The 20,975-nt window shown below is 52.1% G+C and overlaps 1 protein-coding gene across 1 annotated transcript in view; it reads left to right on the top strand.

The window, feature by feature from the left end:
- Window positions 1-20,975, top strand: part of LOC106579690 (serine/threonine-protein kinase 17A) — a 57,583-nt gene that overhangs the window by 29,515 nt on the left and 7,093 nt on the right. Inside the window, exons 3-4 of the mRNA XM_014159823.2 lie at window positions 19,940-20,084; window positions 20,770-20,896. Of these exons, the coding sequence (XP_014015298.1) occupies window positions 19,940-20,084; window positions 20,770-20,896 (272 nt within the window). The remainder of the gene's footprint in view (window positions 1-19,939; window positions 20,085-20,769; window positions 20,897-20,975) is intronic.

Genomic DNA, 20,975 nt, shown 5'->3' with positions numbered 1-20,975 from the left:
AGTGACTTATGTGAGGTAGAGACAGAACTAGAATGAAACCGAGGGGAGAGAGAGGCCTCCCTGGATAGAGGGAGGGAGGGAGGGAGGGAGGGAGGGAGGGAGGGAGGGAGGGAGGGAGGGAGAGAGGGAGGGAGAGAGGCCTCCCTGGATAGAGGGAGGGAGAGAGAGAGAGAGAGAGGCCTCCCTGGATAGAGGGAGGGAGGGAGAGAGAGAGAGGCCTCCCTGGATAGAGGGAGGGAGGGAGAGAGAGAGAGGCCTCCCTGGATAGAGGGAGGGAGGGAGAGAGAGAGAGGCCTCCCTGGATAGAGGGAGGGAGGGAGAGAGAGAGAGGCCTCCTTGGATAAAGGGAGGGAGGGACAGAGAGGCCTCCCAGGATAAAGGGAGGGAGGGACAGAGAGGCCTCCCTGGATAGGAGGGAGAGACAGAGAGGCCTCAGTGGGTAGGAGGGAGGGACAGAGAGGCCTCCCTGGATAAAGGGAGGGAGGTAGGGGCCTCCCTGGATAAAGGGAGGGAGGTAGGGGCCTCCCTGGATAGAAGGAGGGAGGGAGGGAGAGAGAGGCCTCCCTGGATAGAAGGAGGGAGGGGGGGAGGGAGGGAGCTCCTGGATAGAGGGAGGGAGGGGCCTCCCTGGATAGAGGGAGGGAGGGAGAGAGAGGCCTCCCTGGATAGAGGGAGGGAGGGAGAGAGAGAGAGGCCTCCTTGGATAGAGGGAGGGAGAGAGAGGCCTCCCAGGATAAAGGGAGGGAGGAACAGAGAGGCCTCCCTGGATAAAGGGAGGGAGGGATAGAGAGGCCTCCCTGGATAGGAGGGAGGGAGAGGCAGAGAGGCCTCAGTGGATAGAAGGAAGGAGAGAGGGAGGGAGAAAGAGGCCTCCCTGGATAGAAGGAGGGAGGGAGGGAGGGGGAGCCTCCCTGGATAGAGGGAGGGAGGGAGAGAGAGGCCTCCCTGGATAGAGGGAGGGAGGGAGAGAGAGGCCTCCTTGGATAGAGGGAAGGAGGGAGGGAGAGAGAGGCCTCCCTGGATAGAAGGAGGGGGGAGGGAGAGAGAGGCCTCCCTGGATAGAGGGAGGGAGGGAGGGAGGGAGGGAGGGAGGGAGGGAGGGAGGGAGGGAGGGAGGGGCCTCCCTGGATAAAGGGAGGGAGGGACAGAGAGGCCTCCCTGGATAGGAGGGAGAGACAGAGAGGCCTCGGTGGATAGAAGGAAGGAGGGAGGGAGGGAGAGAGAGGCCTCCCTGGATAGAAGGAGGGAGGGAGAGAGGGAGGGAGGGAGGGAGGGGCCTCCCTGGATAAAGGGAGGGAGGGACAGAGAGGCCTCCCTGGATAGGAGGGAGAGACAGAGAGGCCTCGGTGGATAGAGGGAGGGAGGGAGGGAGAGAGAGGCCTCCCTGGATAAAGGGAGGGAGGTAGGGGCCTCCCTGGATAAAGGGAGGGAGGGACAGAGAGGCCTCCCTGGATAGGAGGGAGAGACAGAGAGGCCTCGGTGGATAGAAGGAAGGAGGGAGGGAGGGAGAGAGAGGCCTCCCTGGATAGAAGGAGGGAGGGAGGGAGAGAGAGAGAAGTCTCCCTGGATAGAGGGAGGGAGGGAGAGCGGGAGAGACAGAGCGAGTAAAAATCGTAGGCCATAGAGAGCAGTAATCCAGTCCCAAAGACCAGGGCAATACTCCCCATGCCTCAGTGAGCACTGGCTATTTCAACAACGTGCCTTCCCCCCTCCTCTCTTCCTCTCTGCTCATCTCTGCTACACTGGATGGGGCGCACAGACACAGACACACACAGGCATTGTGTTGGGGATTGGGTTTCTCCTGTGTCACATGCTGACATTGAACTTTGGGTTCGTTAGAGCGAGAGATTTGTCAGGGATCCATCACACTGATTGGCTGATTGGTTTCCTAGACAGGATCCATACTGGTCACCAGGCTCTTTGGGTTCAAACTCTTGGTAGAAGAAAAACTATTAGCCTACTGTACCTAACCAATAATAACATCTGAGTCATCAAGTCAAACTACTGGCTCTTTTTCTATTACAATATTGGAATATTAAAATATGAACTCTTTAATTAAGAGCTTATTATTAAAACAATCCTTTCAATGTATCATGTTGTTTATGAGTGGTAGAGTGATACCAGTGTTGTTGACCAATGAGACCTGACCTGGTTCTCATGTGACCCCTGTGTGTGTGAAAGACTGTCCTGTGGTGTGGAGAGATAGAGGGAGGTCACAGCAGATAGTCCGACAGAACTTCCCTCTCTTCTTCTCCTCCTTCCCACCTGCCCATGGGAACTACCCCACCTGCCCATGGAAATTACCCCACCTGCCCATGGGAACTACCCCACCTGCCCATGGGAACTACCCCACCTGCCCATGGGAACTACCCCACCTGCCCATGGAAATTACCCCACCTGCCCATGGGAACTACCCCACCTGCCCATGGGGTGGGAACTACCCCACCTGCTCATGGGAACTACCCCACCTGCCCATGGGAACTACCCCACCTGCCCATGGAAATTACCCCACCTGCCCATGGGAACTACCCCACCTGCCCATGGGAACTACCCCACCTGCCCATGGAAATTACCCCACCTGCCCATGGGAACTACCCCACCTGCCCATGGGGTGGGAACTACCCCACCTGCTCATGGGAACTACCCCACCTGCCCATGGGAACTACCCCACCTGCCCATGGGAACTACCCCACCTGCCCATGGGAACTACCCCACCTGCCCATGGAAACTACCCCACCTGCCCATGGAAATTACCCCACCTGCCCATGGGAACTACCCCACCTGCCCATGGAAACTACCCGGCCTGCCCATGGAAATTACCCCACCTGCCCATGGGAACTACCCCACCTGCCCATGGAAACTACCCCACCTGCCCATGGAAACTACCCGGCCTGCCCATGGGAACTACCCCACCTGCCCATGGAAACTACCCGGCCTGCCCATGGAAATTACCCCACCTGCCCATGGGAACTACCCCACCTGCCCATGGAAACTACCCCACCTGCCCATGGAAACTACCCGGCCTGCCCATGGAAATTACCCCACCTGCCCATGGGAACTACCCCACCTGCCCATGGAAATTACCCCACCTGCCCATGGGAACTACCCCACCTGCCCATGGAAACTACCCCACCTGCCCATGGGAACTACCCCACCTGCCCATGGAAATTACCCCACCTGCCCATGGGAACTACCCCACCTGCCCATGGAAATTACCCCACCTGCCCATGGGAACTACCCCACCTGCCCATGGGAACTACCCCACCTGCCCATGGAAACTACCCCACCTGCCCATGGAAACTACCCGGCCTGCCCATGGGAACTACCCCACCTGCCCATGGGAACTACCCCACCTGCCCATGGAAACTACCCCACCTGCCCATGGAAACTACCCGGCCTGCCCATGGGAACTACCCCACCTGCCCATGGGAACTACCCCACCTGCCCATGGGAACTACCCCACCTGCCCATGGGAACTACCCCACCTGTCCATGGGAACTACCCCGCCTGCCCATGGAAACTACCCCACCTGCCCATGGGAACTACCCCACCTGCCCATGGGAACTACCCCACCTGCCCATGGGAACTACCCCACCTGCCCATGGGAACTACCACACCTGCCCATGGGAACTACCCCACCACATTTGTAAAAATACGGGGAAAATATTCAACCCTAGTGTGTGTGTGTGTGTGTGTGTGTGTGTGTGTGTGTGTGTGTGTGTGTGTGTGTGTGTGTGTGTGTTTCAGAACAGCAGAAGCAAATGTTATTCTACTTAATGAAACGCTAAAGGGGTGACCATTACTGCAGACTCCATCTCCACTCCATCTCCACTCCATCTCCACTCCACCTCCACCTCCACTCCATCTCCACTCCATCTCCACTCCACCTCCATCTCCACCTCCATCTCCACTCCATCTCCACTCCATCTCCACTCCACCTCCACTCAACCTCCACTCCACTTCCACTCCATCTCCACTCCATCTCCACTCCACCTCCACTCAACCTCCACTCCACCTCCACTCAACCTCCACTCCATCTCCACTCCACCTCCATCTCCACTCCACCTCCATCTCCACTCCATCTCCACTCCACCTCCACTCCATCTCCACTCCACCTCCACTCCACTTCCACTCCATCTCCACTCCATCTCCACTCCATCTCCACTCCACCTCATTTCCACTCCATTTCCACTCCACCTCCACTCCATCTCCACTCCACCTCCACTCCACCTCCACTCCATCTTCACTCCATCTCCACTTCACCTCCACTCCATCTCCACTCCACCTCCACTCCATCTCCACTCCACTCCACCTCCACTCAATCTCCACTCCACCTCCATCTCCACTCCATTTCCACTCCATTTCCACTCCACCTCCACTCCATCTCCACTCCACTTCCACTCCACCTCCACTCAATCTCCACTCCACCTCCATCTCCACTCCATTTCCACTCCATTTCCACTCCACCTCCACTCCATCTCCAATCCATCTCCACTCCATTTCCACTCCATCTCCACTCTATTTCCACTCCATCTCAATCTCCACTCCACCTCCACTCCACCTCCACTCCACCTCCACTCCATCTCCACTCCACCTCCACTCCATTTCCACTCCATCTCCACTCCACCTCCACTCCATTTCCACTCCATCTCCACTCCATCTCCATCTCCACTCCACCTCCACTCCACCTCCACTCTATCTCCTGCCCTTTCACTCTCTGCCTTTCTTATGTTAAACCCACTACGTCATTGTGCCGGGCCACAGTGTTTGAGCTGTAAAATTTCAGGTTTTTGTCCCCCCAGCAGAATCTCGTGCCTAGCGCAAGTGGCCCTCGTTGCCCTCACGTTTCAATGCCCCCACCTACACGCGCAAACACACACACACACACACACACACACACACACACACACACACACACACACACACACCTACTGGGCTTTAAAACAGCCCAATTTGACGTCCATCATAAGGACGTTTCAGTGTGAGGGCAGGCGACTATTCTGTGGTCAACCAGTCAAATAGTCCTATATCCAGTCACAGAGGGGAGGGAGGGCCTGTCTGATGGAAAACACCAGGCCGTACAAATACCATGGGAATGCCCTAACTCTGCCCTAAAGAATGCTCTAACTCTGCCCTAAAGAATGCTCTAACTCTGCCCTAAAGAATGCCCTAACTCTGCCCTAAAGAATGCCCTAACTCTGCCCTAAAGCATGCCCTAACTCTGCCCTAAAGCATGCCCTAACTCTGCCCTAAAGAATGCTCTAACTCTGCCCTAAAGAATGCTCTAACTCTGCCCTAAAGAATGCCCTAACTCTGCCCTAAAGAATGCCCTAACTCTGCCCTAAAGAATGCTCTAACTCTGCCCTAAAGAATGCTCTAACTCTGCCCTAAAGAATGCTCTAAATCTGCCCTAAAGAATGCTCTAACTCTGCCCTAAAGAATGCTCTAACTCTGCCCTAAAGAATGCTCTAACTCTGCCCTAAAGAATGCTCTAACTCTGCCCTAACTCTGCCCTAAAGAATGCCCTAACTCTGCCCTAAAGAATGCTCTAACTCTGCCCTAAAGAATGCTCTAACTCTGCCCTAAAGAATGCCCTAACTCTGCCCTAGAGAATGCTCTAACTCTGCCCTAAAGAATGCCCTAACTCTGCCCTAAAGAATCCTCTAACTCTGCCCTAAAGAATGCTCTAACTCTGCCCTAAAGAATGCCCTAACTCTGCCCTAAAGAATGCCCTAACACTGCCCTAAAGAATGCTCTAACTCTGCCCTAAAGAATGCCCTAACTCTGCCCTAAAGAATGCTCTAACTCTGCCCTAAAGAATGCCCTAACTCTGCCCTAAAGAATGCCCTAACTCTGCCCAAAAGAATGCCCTAACTCTGCCCTAAAGAATGCCCTAACTCTGCCCTAACTCTGCCCTAAAGAATGCCCTAACTCTGCCCTAAAGAATGCTCTAACTCTGCCCTAAAGAATGCCCTAACTCTGCCCTAAAGAATGCCCTAACTCTGCCCTAACTCTGCCCTAAAGAATGCTCTAACTCTGCCCTAAAGAATGCTCTAACTCTGCCCTAAAGAATGCTCTAACTCTGCTCTAAAGAATGCTCTAACTCTGCCCTAAAGAATGCTCTAACTCTGCCCTAAAGAATGCTCTAACTCTGCCCTAAAGAATGCCCTAACTCTGCCCTAAAGAATGCCCTAAAGAATGCCCTAAAGAATGCCCTAACTCTGCCCTAAAGAATGCCCTAACTCTGCCCTAAAGAATGCCCTAACACTGCCCTAAAGAATGCCCTAACTCTGCCCTAAAGAATGCCCTAAAGAATGCCCTAAAGAATGCCCTAACTCTGCCCTAAAGAATGCCCTAACTCTGCCCTAAAGAATGCCCTAACACTGCCCTAAAGAATGCTCTAACTCTGCCCTAAAGAATGCTCTAACTCTGCCCTAATGAATGCCCTAACTCTGCCCTAAAGAATGCCCTAACTCTGCCCTAAAGAATGCTCGAACTCTGCCCTAAAGAATGCTCTAACTCTGCCCTAAAGAATGCCCTAACTCTGCCCTAAAGAATGCCCTAACTCTGCCGTAACTCTGCCCTAAAGAATGCCCTAACTCTGCCCTAAAGAATGCCCTAATTCTGCCCTAAAGAACACATCATAGAATCTATGGGTTTTAATGGCACAGAGACAATGCACCTTCCTTTCTCCACCACACCAAGCCACCTTCTTCAATACAACAACTAGTGTTAGCAAACCAAATGCATAGCTGGAGCCCTGAGCTGGAGACAATCATTGACTTTATAATTTTTTTGGGACAGTATCATCCTGTCAAGATATCCCGGTATACAGGATGTACAGTATACCACCTCAGCCTAATATATAGTACCTCTCACACACATTGAAATGGCTCCTTTCTTGATTTCCCAACAAAGGTCCCAAACTCCCTGTACAGTGTAGCAGCCTACTGCGTTGCATCTTATCTGTGGCTGGCTTGGCGTCCCCACTGAGTCAGACTAAAACCAGCTTTAAGTGGACCCCTGTGGTGTCCTAGCCTGCCCTGAACTAGCCTAGGGGGTGGGAGTGGGGTTAGCGTTAGCATTAGCAGTGAGATAATTGGTTGGCCTGCTAGATTAGCATCCTAAACTAATGCCAAGGGCACCACACTGCATGACCTCCGCTAACAGTCACTCCAGTCCATATGGAGCCCCTCTGTGACTTGACCGCTCACCTGAACAAGGCTAAAACATTCAGTGTGTGGGGGATGCTACTCACTCAGTGGGACGCTACTGGAATGACCCCTCTTTAGGACGTTAGATTGCTCTAGTTAACATTGTTAATATTTCTCTGTGTTCTTTTTCATTTTTATTTTACCTTTATTTAACTAGGCAAGTCAGTTAAGAACAAATTCTTATTTTCAATGAAGGCCTAGGAGACTCATAGTTCAGCCTTACAATGTTGTCACAATACCAGAATGTTCACTTCGATCCTGATACCAGGTTCAGTATTACGATAGTCGATACCATCAAGATACTCGATACCAAAATGATACCATGGTTAAAAAAAAAAAGGTCTAGTAGCCAAAGTCCCAGAATGCCACTTGATCCAGACAGATCAACTCAGCTACTGCTCTTTTCAATAGTTGGGCGTCTTGAGTTCAATATAATTTATTTTAAAGTTGATGAGAGAGTCATGCAAATTTAATGAATCAATTATTCTCTCATACAATTCATTTGACTTTGTTTTACTAATCTAACTACATAATGGTCATTTTGTATTGATAAACTGGGTAAATCAAGATATAGCCTAAACTTCTCCACAATACAGCTGAATGCATATTCAATAGCAGTGTGTGAATGCATTGAGTTATTGAGCTTGTTTTCGCTGATTTCATGGGGCTTCAGATGACAATCTGTTATTTTATTGTACTGATCAACAACATTTGGATAGAAGTAGCAATCTCTTCTTTTATAAAAGTGTGCCCTGTCTCGTTAAAACCAGTAATTAGGTCGTTCGTGACAAGGCACACACCCAGCCCCACAGTCAGTTGAGTTTGGTGAGGAAGAGACGTGACTGCCATAAGTATCTTGGGAAATAATGGAGAGACAATTAAGTGAATTAATCAAGTTTGTGGTGACAATACGCTTTGAAATCAGCATATTTTGTGTTATAGTTTGCATATTATCACGAAGAAAGAGTAGTGAATTGATGATAGCTTTAGCTGAAATGTTAGCCTGCAAAGCTGGAAGCTACCAGTATCTTCTTATATTGTAAAGTGTTGTAACCTGTATGGACATTGTTTTGCGAACAGTAATGAACAGTTTCAACATTTCTACATACCGTGTTGCATTATTCAAGTGTTTTAACTTCTGTGCATCATGAGTAGAGATCTAACATGATACAGCCCAGACTCCCAGTTCATCATGAGTACAGATCTAACATGTTACAGCCCAGACTCCCAGTTCATCATGAGTAGAGATCTAACATGTTACAGCCCAGACTCCCAGTTCATCATGAGTACAGATCTAACATGTTACAGCCCAGACTCCCAGTTCATCATGAGTACAGATCTAACATGTTACAGCCCAGACTCCCAGTTCATCATGAGTACAGATCTAACATGTTACAGCCCAGACTCCCAGTTCATCATGAGTACAGATCTAACATGTTACAGCCCAGACTCCCAGTTCATCATGAGTACAGATCTAACATGTTACAGCCCAGACTCCCAGTTCATCATGAGTACAGATCTAACATGTTACAGCCCAGACTCCCAGTTCATCATGAGTACAGATCTAACATGATACAGCCCAGACTCCCAGTTCATCATGAGTACAGATCTAACATGTTACAGCCCAGACTCCCAGTTCATCATGAGTACAGATCTAACATGATACAGGCTACTCCCAGTGCAGGCTATGTGGAACAGGCAAGAGGCATGGATGGTGCGCTCGCGCTATAAGGAGCTGTGGTTATTGAATTGATCCTCTCAATCACGTATACGACGTGAGACACATTTTACAGAAGTACCGAAAGTAACACAATTTCTAGTACCGAACCATTTTCCATGTTTTAGTATCAAAGTTTTGGGTATACCGTGCAACAATATAGCCTAATGTATTTCAGTTTGAGAAGAGTGGGATCGGTCAGTTCCATAGCTAAAATGGAGTGTAGCATTTGCAGGATTACATTTAGTTTGTTGTTTGTATTAGAATGTAATCTTTTAGAATAGAATATCCCTTAATTGCTGCTGCTCCCCCCCCCCCAGTCCTAATTCCATTGTTGACCTGCTGTTCAATCCTCAGTTTACTCTACCATCCCATGCCACAAGACAGACCCCCTCCATCTCTCTACTGTACCACAAGGAAGACACCCATGAAATCAATAACATTATCAAAAAAGGAGAAAGACAGAGAGAGAGAGACGGAGGGGGAGAGACGGAGGGGGAGAGAGAGAGACGGAGGGGGAGAGAGAGAGAGACGGAGGGGGAGAGAGAGAGAGACGGAGGGGGAGAGAGAGAGAGAGACAGAGGGGGAGAGAGAGAGACGGAGGGGGAGAGAGAGAGAAAGAGACGGAGGGGGAGAGAGAGAGAGACGGAGGGGAGAGAGAGAGAGAGACAGAGGGGGAGAGAGAGAGACGGAGGGGGAGAGAGAGAGACGGAGGGGGAGAGAGAGAGACGGAGGGGGAGAGAGAGAAACGGAGGAGGAGAGAGAGAGAGAGAGAGACGGAGGGGGAGCGAGAGAGAGAGAGAGAGAGAGACGGAAGGGGAGAGAGAGAGAGAGAGACGGAGGGGGAGAGAGAGAGAGACAGAGGGGGAGAGAGAGACGGAGGGGGAGAGAGAGAGACGGAGGGGGAGAGAGAGAGAGACGGAGGGGGAGCGAGAGAGAGAGAGAGAGAGACGGAAGGGGAGAGAGAGAGAGAGAGACGGAGGGGAGAGAGAGAGAGACAGAGGGGGGAGAGAGAGACGGAGGGGAGAGAGAGAGACGGAGGGGGAGAGAGAGAGAGAGAGAGACGGAGGGGGAGCGAGAGAGAGAGAGAGAGAGACGGAGGGGGAGAGAGAGATAGAGAGACGGAGGGGGAGAGAGAGAGACGGAGGGAGAGAGAGAGAGACGGAGGGGAGAGAGAGAGAAAGAGACGTAGGGGGAGAGAGAGAGAAAGAGAGACGGAGGGGGAGAGAGAGAGCGAGACGGAGGGGGAGAGAGAGAAAGAGAGACACAGAGGGGGAGCGAGAGAGACGGAGGGGGAGCGAGAGAGACGGAGGGGGAGAGAGAGAGACGGAGGGAGAGAGAGAGAGACGGAGGGGAGAGAGAGAGAGAGAGACGGAGGGGAGAGAGAGAGAGAGAGAGAGACGGAGGGGGAGAGAGAGAGAGACGGAGGGGCAGAGAGAGAGAGAGAGAGAGAGACGGAGGGGCAGAGAGAGACGGAGGGAGAGAGAGAGAGACGGAGGGGGAGAGAGAGAGAAAGAGACATAGGGGGAGAGAGAGAGAAAGAGACGGAGGGGGAGAGAGAGAGAGAGACGGAGGGGGAGAGTGAGAAAGAGAGAGACAGAGGGGGAGCGAGAGAGACGGAGGGGGAGAGAGAGAGAGACGGAGGGAGAGAGAGAGAGACAGAGGGGGAGAGAGAGAGAGAGACGGAGGGGGAGAGAGAGAGAGAGAGACGGAGGGGAGAGAGAGAGAGAGAGACGGAGGGGGAGAGGACGAGACGGAGGGGCAGAGAGAGAGAGAGAGAGACGGAGGGGCAGAGAGAGAGAGACAAGGAGTGAGAGAGAGAGACGGAGGGGGAGAGAGAGAGAGACGGAGGGGGAGAGAGAGAGAGACGGAGGGGGAGAGAGAGACGGAGGGGGGGAGAGAGAGAGAGAGAGACGGAGGGGGAGAGAGAGAGAGATGGAAGTGGGGAGAGAGAGAGAGACGGAACGGGAGAGAGAGAGAGACGGAAGGGGAGAGAGAGAGACGGAGGGGGAAAGAGACGGAGGGGGAGAGAGAGAGAGAGAGACGGAGGGGGAGAGAGAGAGAGAGAGAGAGACGGAGGGGGAGAGAGAGAGAGACGGAGGGGCAGAGAGAGAGAGAGAGAGAGAGACGGAGGGGCAGAGAGAGACGGAGGGAGAGAGAGAGAGACGGAGGGGGAGAGAGAGAGAAAGAGACATAGGGGGAGAGAGAGAGAAAGAGACGGAGGGGGAGAGAGAGAGAGAGACGGAGGGGGAGAGTGAGAAAGAGAGAGACAGAGGGGGAGCGAGAGAGACGGAGGGGGAGAGAGAGAGAGACGGAGGGAGAGAGAGAGAGACAGAGGGGGAGAGAAAGAGAGAGACGGAGGGGGAGAGAGAGAGAGAGAGACGGAGGGGGAGAGAGAGAGAGAGAGACGGAGGGGGAGAGGACGAGACGGAGGGGCAGAGAGAGAGAGAGAGAGACGGAGGGGCAGAGAGAGAGAGACAAGGAGTGAGAGAGAGAGACGGAGGGGGAGAGAGAGAGAGACGGAGGGGGAGAGAGAGAGAGACGGAGGGGGAGAGAGAGACGGAGGGGGGGAGAGAGAGAGAGAGAGACGGAGGGGGAGAGAGAGAGAGATGGAAGTGGGGAGAGAGAGAGACGGAACGGGAGAGAGAGAGAGACGGAAGGGGAGAGAGAGAGACGGAGGGGGAAAGAGACGGAGGGGGAGAGACAGAGACGGAGGGGGAGAGAGACAGAGACGGAGGGAGAGAGAGAGAGAGACGGAGGGGGCGAGAGAGAGAGACAGAGGGGGAGAGAGAGAGAGACGGAGGGGGCGAGAGAGAGAGACGGAGGGGAAGAGAGAGAGACGGAGGGAGAGAGAGAGAGAGAGACGGAGGGGAGAGAGAGAGAGACGCAGAGAGAGAGAGACGGAGAGGGGGAGAGAGAGAATGACGGAGGGAGAGAGACAGAGACGGAGGGGGAGAGAGACAGAGACGGAGGGAGAGAGAGACAGAGAGAGACGAGGGGGAGAGAGAGACGGAGGGGGAGAGAGAGAGAGAGAGAGACGGAGGGGGAGAGAGAGAGACGGAGGGAGAGAGAGAGAGAGAGACGGAGGGGGAGAGAGAGAGAGAGAGAGAGACGCAGAGAGAGAGAGACGGAGAGGGGGAGAGAGAGAATGACGGAGGGGGAGAGACAGAGGGGGAGAGGGGTAGAGAGGGAGACGAAGGGGGGAGAGAGAAAGACGGAGGGAGAGAGAGATGGAGGACGAGAGAGAGAGAGAGAGACAGAGGGCGAGAGAAAGAGAGAGACGGACGGAGGGAGAGAGAAAGAGGCAGAGAGAGATGGTGGAGGGAGGGAGACAGAGAGATGGCGGGAGACGGATGGAGAGAGATGGCGGGGAGGGAGGGAGACGGACGGACGGAGAGAGATGGTAGGGAGGGAGGGAAACAGACGGAGCGAGATGGAGGGAGAGAGATGGATGGAGGGAGGGAGGGAGAGAGAGAGATGGAGGGAGGGAGAGAGATGGATGGAGGGAGGGAGAGAGAGATGGAGGAAGGGAGATGGAGAGAGATGGAGGAAGGGAGAACGGGAGAGAGATGGAGAGGGAGGAAGGGAGATGGGAGAGGGAGGAAGGGAAACGGAGTGAGAGATGACGGGAGACAGGGAGAGAGAGATGGAGGGAGATGGCAAGAGACGGAGGGAGGGAGGGGAGGGGGGGAGAGATGGTGGGAGGGAGACGGCGAAAGATGGGGAGGGAGAGATGGAGGGAAAGATGGAGGGTGGAGACAGAGGGAGGGAGAAAGAGAGAGAAGGAGGGAGATGCAAGGAGACGGAGAGATGAGGGGGGAAACCGAGAGGCGGAGAGAGATGAGGCGGAGAGAGATGAGACGGAGAGAGATGAGACGGAGAGAGATGAGGCGGAGAGAGATGAGGCGGAGAGAGATGAGGCGGAGAGAGATGAGGCGGAGAGAGATGAGGCGGAGAGAGATGAGGCGAAGAGAGATGAGGCGGAGAGAGATGAGGCGGAGAGAGATGAGGCGGAGAGAGATGAGGCGGAGAGAGATGAGGCGAAGAGAGATGAGGCGGAGAGAGATGAGGCGGAGAGAGATGAGGCGGAGAGAGATGAGGCGAAGAGAGATGAGACGGAGAGAGATGAGACGGAGAGAGATGTGAGGCGGAGAGAGATGAGACGGAGAGAGATGAGACGGAGAGAGATGAGGCGGAGAGAGATGAGGCAGAGAGAGATGAGGCGGAGAGAGATGAGACGGAGAGAGATGAGACGGAGAGAGATGAGACGAAGAGAGATGAGACGAAGAGGGAGGGCGACGGAGGGAGAAAACCCTTTTTTTTCTTTTTTGACAGCTGATTGATATTTTGGGGCACTAGAGCAAACCTGGAGACATGAGGAGGAGGAGCGGGACCGGGAGTGGCGTGGGCTTCGGATGAGGGACAGCCTGAAATTATAGAGCGCTAATCATGCAATTACAGTATGAGGCGGAAGGGGGGAGGGAAGTCGAATGGGGGGGGGATTAGCAAGCCAGGGTCCAAAGTGTGCTTTTCCAGGCAGGATGGCGAGGGCAGGGGCTGGATGAGGGAGTGTGGCCTCATTGGGCTCTCCTCTCTGGGCCCCAGCTGGGAGTTTATTATCTCCGTTGTGCTCCACAGTGGCACGCGAGGTTCCGGACCGCGGCCGCCAGCCCAGAGAAAGACAGGGAGGGGAGGATATGAGCAATGAGGGAGGGTTAATCTCATCTCCGGACTGGAGCAAGGGGGATAGCCCCTCTCCAGTGAAGCTACACTGAGCTCTTTCTCTCCATCCTCCATTGATAAAGTGACTAGTCTTTGTGTTGCTTGTTCGAGTGGCGAAACAAAACCGGTTACCAGAAATAGACCAGATGGATCCTGTGTTCAGTTTGGCTGAAATGGGTTGATGATAAAAGTTGGATCGATCTTTCCCGGCAGTGCATCATTGATTTAATTAATCCATAGCACAGGGAACTGTTCTCTCAAGGATCTTGGCAAGGGGCCAATACAAATATACAGTACTGTATGCAAAAAGATAATGTGCACGAAAGCACTCACCCTTTGACATAATGTTTTCCAGGCCCTGTCTAACAAGTGGGGTTCCTTTCAGCAGGCAACATAATGAACATGAACGCTTGTAGAAACACAACTCATACCACTAACTGGGAGAAATGTTTCCATCCAGGAGGATGAGAAGGATGGAGGGATGACTTGTTCTCTAGATCTCTCTCTCACTCAGCCTCTCAGAGGAGCGTACAGCTGTGACTTACCCACAGGTCACCTACTGACTGTCACCTACTGACTGTCACCTGGTCACCTACTGACTGTCACCAGGTCACCTACTGACTGTCACCTGGTCACCTACTGACTGTCACCAGATCACCTACTGACTGTCACCAGGTCACCTACTGACTGTCACCAGGTCACCTACTGACTGTCACCTACTGACTGTCACCTGGTCACCTACTGACTGTCACCTGGTCACCTACTGACTGTCACCTACTGACTGTCACCTGGTCTTCTACTGACTGTCACCTGGTCACCTACTGACTGTCACCTACTGACTGTCACCAGATCACCTACTGACTGTCACCTGGTCACCTACTGACTGTCACCAGATCACCTACTGACTCACCAGGTCACCTACTGACTGTCACCAGGTCACCTACTGACTGTCACCTACTGACTGTCACCTGGTCACCTACTGACTGTCACCTACTGACTGTCACCAGGTCACCTACTGACTGTCACCTACTGACTGTCACCTGGTCACCTACTGACTGTCACCTGGTCACCTACTGACTGTCACCTACTGACTGTCACCTGGTCACCTACTGACTGTCACCTACTGACTGTCACCTGGTCACCTACTGACTGACACCTACTGACTGTCACCTGGTCACCTACTGACTGTCACCTACTGACTGTCACCTGGTCACCTACTGACTGACACCTACTGACTGTCACCAGATCACCTACTGACTGTCACCAGGTCACCTACTGACTGTCACCTACTGACTGTCACCTGGTCACCTACTGACTGTCACCAGGTCACCTACTGACTGTCACCTGGTCACCTACTGACTGTCACCTGGTCACCTACTGACTGTCACCTACTGACTGTCATCAGGTCACCTACTGACTGTCACCTGGTCACCTACTGACTGTCACCTACTGACTGTCACCTGGTCACCTACTGACTGTCACCTACTGACTGTCACCTGGTCACCTACTGACTGACACCTACTGACTGTCACCAGGTCACCTACTGACTGACACCTGGTCACCTACTGACTGTCACCTACTGACTGTCACCTGGTCACCCACTGACTGTCGCCCGGTCACCCACTGACTGTCGGCCGGTCACCCACTGACTGTCGGCCGGTCACCCACTGACTGTCGCCCGGTCACCCACTGACTGTCACCCACTGGCTGTCGCCCGGTCACCCACTGACTGTCGCCTGGTCACCCACTGACTGTCACCCACTGGCTGTCACCCGGTCACCCACTGACTGTCGCCTGGTCACCCACTGACCTTCGCCCGGTCACCCACTGACTGTCACCCGGTCACCCACTGACTGTCGCCCGGTCACCTACTGACTGTCACCCGGTCACCTACTGACTGTCGCCCAGTCACCCACTGACTGTCACCTACTGACTGTCGCCCGGTCACCCACTGACTGTCACCCACTGGCTGTCGCCCGGTCACCCACTGACTGTCGCCTGGTCACCCACTGACTGTCACCCACTGGCTGTCGCCCGGTCACCCACTGACTGTCACCCGGTCACCCACTGACTGTCACCCGGTCACCTACTGACTGTCACCCGGTCACCCACTGACTGTCGCCCGGTAACCCACTGACTGTCACCCACTGGCTGTCAGCCGGTCACCCACTGACTGTCACCCGGTCACCCACTGACTCACCCGGTCACCCACTGACTGTCGCCTGATACACTGTTGGCTGTCTATTTCCTACACTACTAGACAAGGCAGAGCATCTTGTTTTCTGGCCCCTTATGCAGTGATTGAGTCCAACCAGGCGACCACTGAGAGCTATTTCTAAATCGTAGAAATTCTTGTTTTGCACATGTGATGTTTGTGTGTGTGTGACATCTTGGCATTAACAGTTCATGAGTGTGGTGCGTGTACGTGCCCTCAGATTAGAAGGCCGTTGAACACTCGGCCCTACAGCACCACACCACAGTAGTATAACGACTGGCCAGACGTGCTCTCATCATCCAAAACAGAAATGACCTAATTATGAATCTGCCAGATTTATATTCCCTCTCGACCCTGGTGCACTCAGTGGTTAGAGGCCCAACTGGCAGCACTAGGCTATAATTACTGGCCCTGCTAACAGAGGAACCATTTTGAGCCCTCAGTGTCTGTGGATAATACAGAGAGACAGGGAAGATCTGAGAAACTGTCCCCAAAAGCCCCGGCCACCGGGAAGCATTTTGGTTCTGTGCCGTATTGTCTAATGACTTTTCTCTGCCAGTTGGACGTGTCTGCTGTCCCGCCTTGTACTGGTCTTCAGTTTAACAGAATCAGCTATGTTGTTTTGGTACCAAGCGGCTAACATTTAAAACATTCAGATTTGTATATTTTTTTAAGCTTTAAAGCAGTTGGGGCAGTTTCTTTGCCCAAATGGTTGGTCAGGATTTTCAGGTCTCTCCAGAGATGTTCGATCGAGTTCAAGTCCGCGCTCTGGCTGGGCCACTCAAGGACATTCAGAGACTTGTCCCGAAGCCAGTCCTGCATTGTGTTGGCTGTGTGCTTAGGGTCGTTGTCCTGTTGGAAGGTGAACTTTCACCCCAGTCTTATGTCCTGAGCGCTCTGGAGCAGGTTTTCATCACAGATCTCTCTGTACTTTGCTCCATTCAACTTTGCCTTGATCCTGACTAGTCTCCCGGTCCCTGCTGCTGAAAAACAACCCCGTACAGGATGATTCTGCCACCTCCAGGCTTCACCATAGGGATGTTGCAAGGTTTCCTCCAGACTTGACGCTTGGCATTCAGGCCAAAGAGTTCAATCTTGGTTTCATCAGACCAGAGAATCTTGTTTCTCATGGTCTGAGAGTCTTTAGGTGCATTTTGGCAAACTCGAAGCAGGCTGTCATGTGCCTTTTACTGAGGAGTGGCTTCCGTCTGGCCACTCTACCATAAAGGCCTGATTGGTGGAGTGCTGCAGAGATGGTTGTCCTTCTGGACGGTTCCATCTCCACAGAAGAACTCTGGAGCTCTGTCAGAGTGACCATTGGGTTCTTGGTCACCTCCCTGACCAAATGCTGCAGACATTTTTTGTACCCTTCCCCAGATCTGTGCCTCGACGCAATACTGTCTCTGAGCTTTACGGACAATTCCTTCAACCTCATGGCTTGGTTTTTGCTCTGAAATACACTGTCAACTGTGGGACCTTATATAGACAGTTGTGTGACTTTCTAAATCATGTCCAATCAATTGAATTTAGCACAGGTGGACTCCAATCAAGTTGTGGAAACATCTCAAGGATGATCAATGGAAACAGGATGCTCCTGAATTTAATTTAGAGTCTCATAGCAAAGGGTCTGAATACTTATGTAAATAAGATATTTTTGTTTCTATTTAAAAAAAAAAAAAAATTCTAAAAACCTGATTTTGCCACGTCATTATGGGGTATTGTGATGTCATTATGGGATATTGTGATGTCATTATGGGGTATTGGGCTGTCATTATGGGGTATTGTGATGTCATTATGGGGTATTGTGTGTAGACTGATGAGGAAAACATTTATTTAATCCATTTTAGAATAAGGCTGTAATGTAGCAAAAAGTGAAGGGGTCTGAATACTTTCTGAATGCACTGTATATCATAAATCAAATCAAATGTATTTATATAGCCCTTCGTACATCAGCTGATATCTCAAAGTGCTGTACAGAAACCCAGCCTAAAACCCCAAACAGCAAGCAATGCATGTGAAAGAAGCACGGTGGCTAGGAAAAACTCCCTAGGAAAAACTCCTTAGAAAGGCCAAAAACCTTGGAAGAAACCTAGAGAGGAACCAGGCTATGAGGGGTGGCCAGTCCTCTTCTGGCTGTGCAGGGTGGATATTATAACAGAACATGGTCAAGATGTTAAAATGTTCATAAAAGACCAGCATGGTCAAATAATAATAATCATAGTAGTTGTCGAGGATGCAACAAGCACGTCCGGTAAACAGGTCAGGGTTCCATAGCCGCAGGCAGAACAGTTGAAACTGGAGCAGCAGCACGGCCAGGTGGACTGGGGACAGCAAGGAGTCATCATACCATGTAGTCCTGAGGCATGGTCCTAGGGCTCAGGTCGTCCGAGAGAAAGACAGAAAGAGAGAAAGAGAGAATTAGAGAGAGCATATTTAAATTCACACAGGACACCGGATAAGACAAGAGAAATACTCCAGATGTAACAGACTGACCCTAGCCCCCCGACACAAACTACTGCAGCATAAATACTGGAGGCTGAGACAGGAGGGATCAGAAGACACTGTGGCCCATCCGATGATACCCCCGGACAGGGCCAAACAGGCAGGAAATAACCCCACCCACTTTGCCAAAGCACAGCCCCTACACCACTAGAGGGATGTCTCCAACCACCAACTTACCATTCTAAGACAAGGCCGAGTATAGCCCACAACGATCTCCGCCATGGCACAACCCAAGGGGGGGCGCCAACCCAGACAGGAAGACCACGTCAGTGACTCAACCCACTCAAGTGACGCACCCCTCCCATGGACGGCATGGAAGAACACCAGTAGGCCAGTGACTCAGCCCCTGTAAAAGGGTTAGAGGCAGAGAATCCCAGCTGTAGCTTTAGGTATACATCATTGTATACCTAAAGCTACAGTCCAGACCTAGTATAACAGTAATGCTTCCGTCCCTCTCCTCGCCCAGGGAACCTCCGAACACATCAGCAACGGCCTCCCACCATGCATCGTTACCTATCGCTCCAGTGCAAGGAAAACAACTACTTCAAGGTCTCAGAGCGAGTGATGTCACCGATTGAAACGCTACTAGCGTATACAGGTTACGCTAGCTGTAAGGCAGCATTACCCCTAACCACCAGTCAGGAGAAACACAGTCCTAGTGTACACCGGTTACGCTAGCTGTAAGGCAGCATTACCCCTAACCACCAGTCAGGAGAAACACAGTCCTAGCGTACACCGGTTACGCTAGCTGTAAGGTAGCATTACCCCTAACCACCAGTCAGGAGAAACACAGTCCTAGTGTACACCGGTTACGCTAGCTGTAAGGCAGCATTACCCCTAACCACCAGTCAGGAGAAACACAGTCCTGGTGTATATAGGTTACGCTAGCTGTAAGGCAGCATTACCCCTAACCACCAGTCAGGAGAAACACAGTCCTAGTGTATATAGGTTACGCTAGCTGTAAGGTAGCATTACCCCTAACTACCAGTCAGGAGAAACACAGTCATCACACATTCATCAATCAGGACAGGTTATCCAAGACTCCCACACAACACAGCAAACCACCGGTCTAGGTCAAGACACTATAGACCGAGACAGAGTTGTGAAATGCAAAATGAAAGGTTTGACTGTTTGTACATGTAAGATGTGTTTTTTGTACTTGATGTCTATGTGACTTCAATGCAGAGATGTGTTTTTTGTACTTGAGGTCTTCCAATGCACACCAGCAGATAGCAAGCCTGACAAATCAGACAAGATGAGATCTTTAACCAGTCTGTATGTGTGTCCACAGAGCGGCCAGAGGGGAGATCTTTAACCAGTCTGAGTGTGTCCACAGAGCGGCCAGAGGGGAGATCTTTAACCAGTCTGAGTGTGTGTCCACAGAGCGGCCAGAGGGGAGAACTTTAACCAGTCTGTATGTGTGTCAACAGTGCGGCCGGAGGGGAGATCTTTAACCAGTCTGAGTGTGTCCACAGAGCGGCCAGAGGGGAGATCTTTAACCAGTCTGAGTGTGTGTCCACAGAACGGCCAGAGGGGAGATCTTTAACCAGTCTGTATGTGTGTCCACAGTGCGGCCGGAGGGGAGATCTTTAACCAGTGTGTAGCGGAGAGGGACGAGGCCTTCAAAGAGGAGGACGTTAAGAGGCTGTTGAGACAGATCCTAGAGGGAGTCTCCTTCCTCCACAGGAACAACGTGGTGCACCTGGACATCAAGGTCAGTCCCCAACCCCTGTTAGACGCTTTACCTTATTTTATTAGGATCCCCATTAGCTGTTACGAAAGCAGCAGCTGCTCTTCCTAAGGTCCAACCTTTTATCAACGTTCACTTCTTATATGTATGTTAGACCATGGGTGGGAAAACATTTTGGCTTGAGGGCCACGTCGCGATTAAAAAAATCAGAGGAAGGCCGCACAGATTTTTTTTTGGGGGGGGGGTCGATTTCTTTATCAAAAGAAATTTGTGTGCCAGAAAAAGCCAGTTATCTGAAAATATATACTGTACTTTCTATCTAGTTTTAGATGTTCAAGAGGTCCACATTTGAGCAATTAAGTCAGATAAACTCATGGATACCATTGCGTTGTCTCTGTGTGCAGTTTGAAAGAAGCTGAAGGTAGTTTCTGGAGCCATTGCTTACTAGGCCAAAACATCTCTTTAAAGATGGGAGCAAGCTTTTATACCGTGGTTTAGATCCTGTACCAAACATCCTCTAATGCTGCTGTCCAGTTAGTCCCCACTAGACCTCCTCTCTAAGGCTGCTGTCCAGTTAGTCCCCACTAGACCTCCTCTCTAATGCTGCTGTCCAGTTAGCCCCATTAGACCTCCTCTCTAATGCTGCTGTCCAGTTAGTCCCCACTAGACCTCCTCTCTAATGCTGCTGTCACGTTGCTCTTCTCTCCAGCCCCAGAACATTCTGCTGACCTGCAATGCTCCTCTGGGCGACATCAAGATTGTGGACTTTGGTCTGTCCAGGATGGTGAGCAGCAGTCAGGAGCTCAGAGAGATCATGGGGACCCCGGAGTATGTGGGTGAGTAGAGCAGCAAACACACAGCCCCTGACCGGCGGCCATGTTGTTATGACCGTCATGGTCACTCCAAGTCTTCAGA

Source organism: Salmo salar, chromosome ssa19 (genome assembly GCF_905237065.1).
Source record: "Salmo salar chromosome ssa19, Ssal_v3.1, whole genome shotgun sequence".
Lineage (NCBI taxonomy): Eukaryota > Metazoa > Chordata > Actinopteri > Salmoniformes > Salmonidae > Salmo > Salmo salar.
Note: the sequence above shows the minus strand (reverse complement) of the source record. Positions and strands in the feature narration are given on the sequence as shown.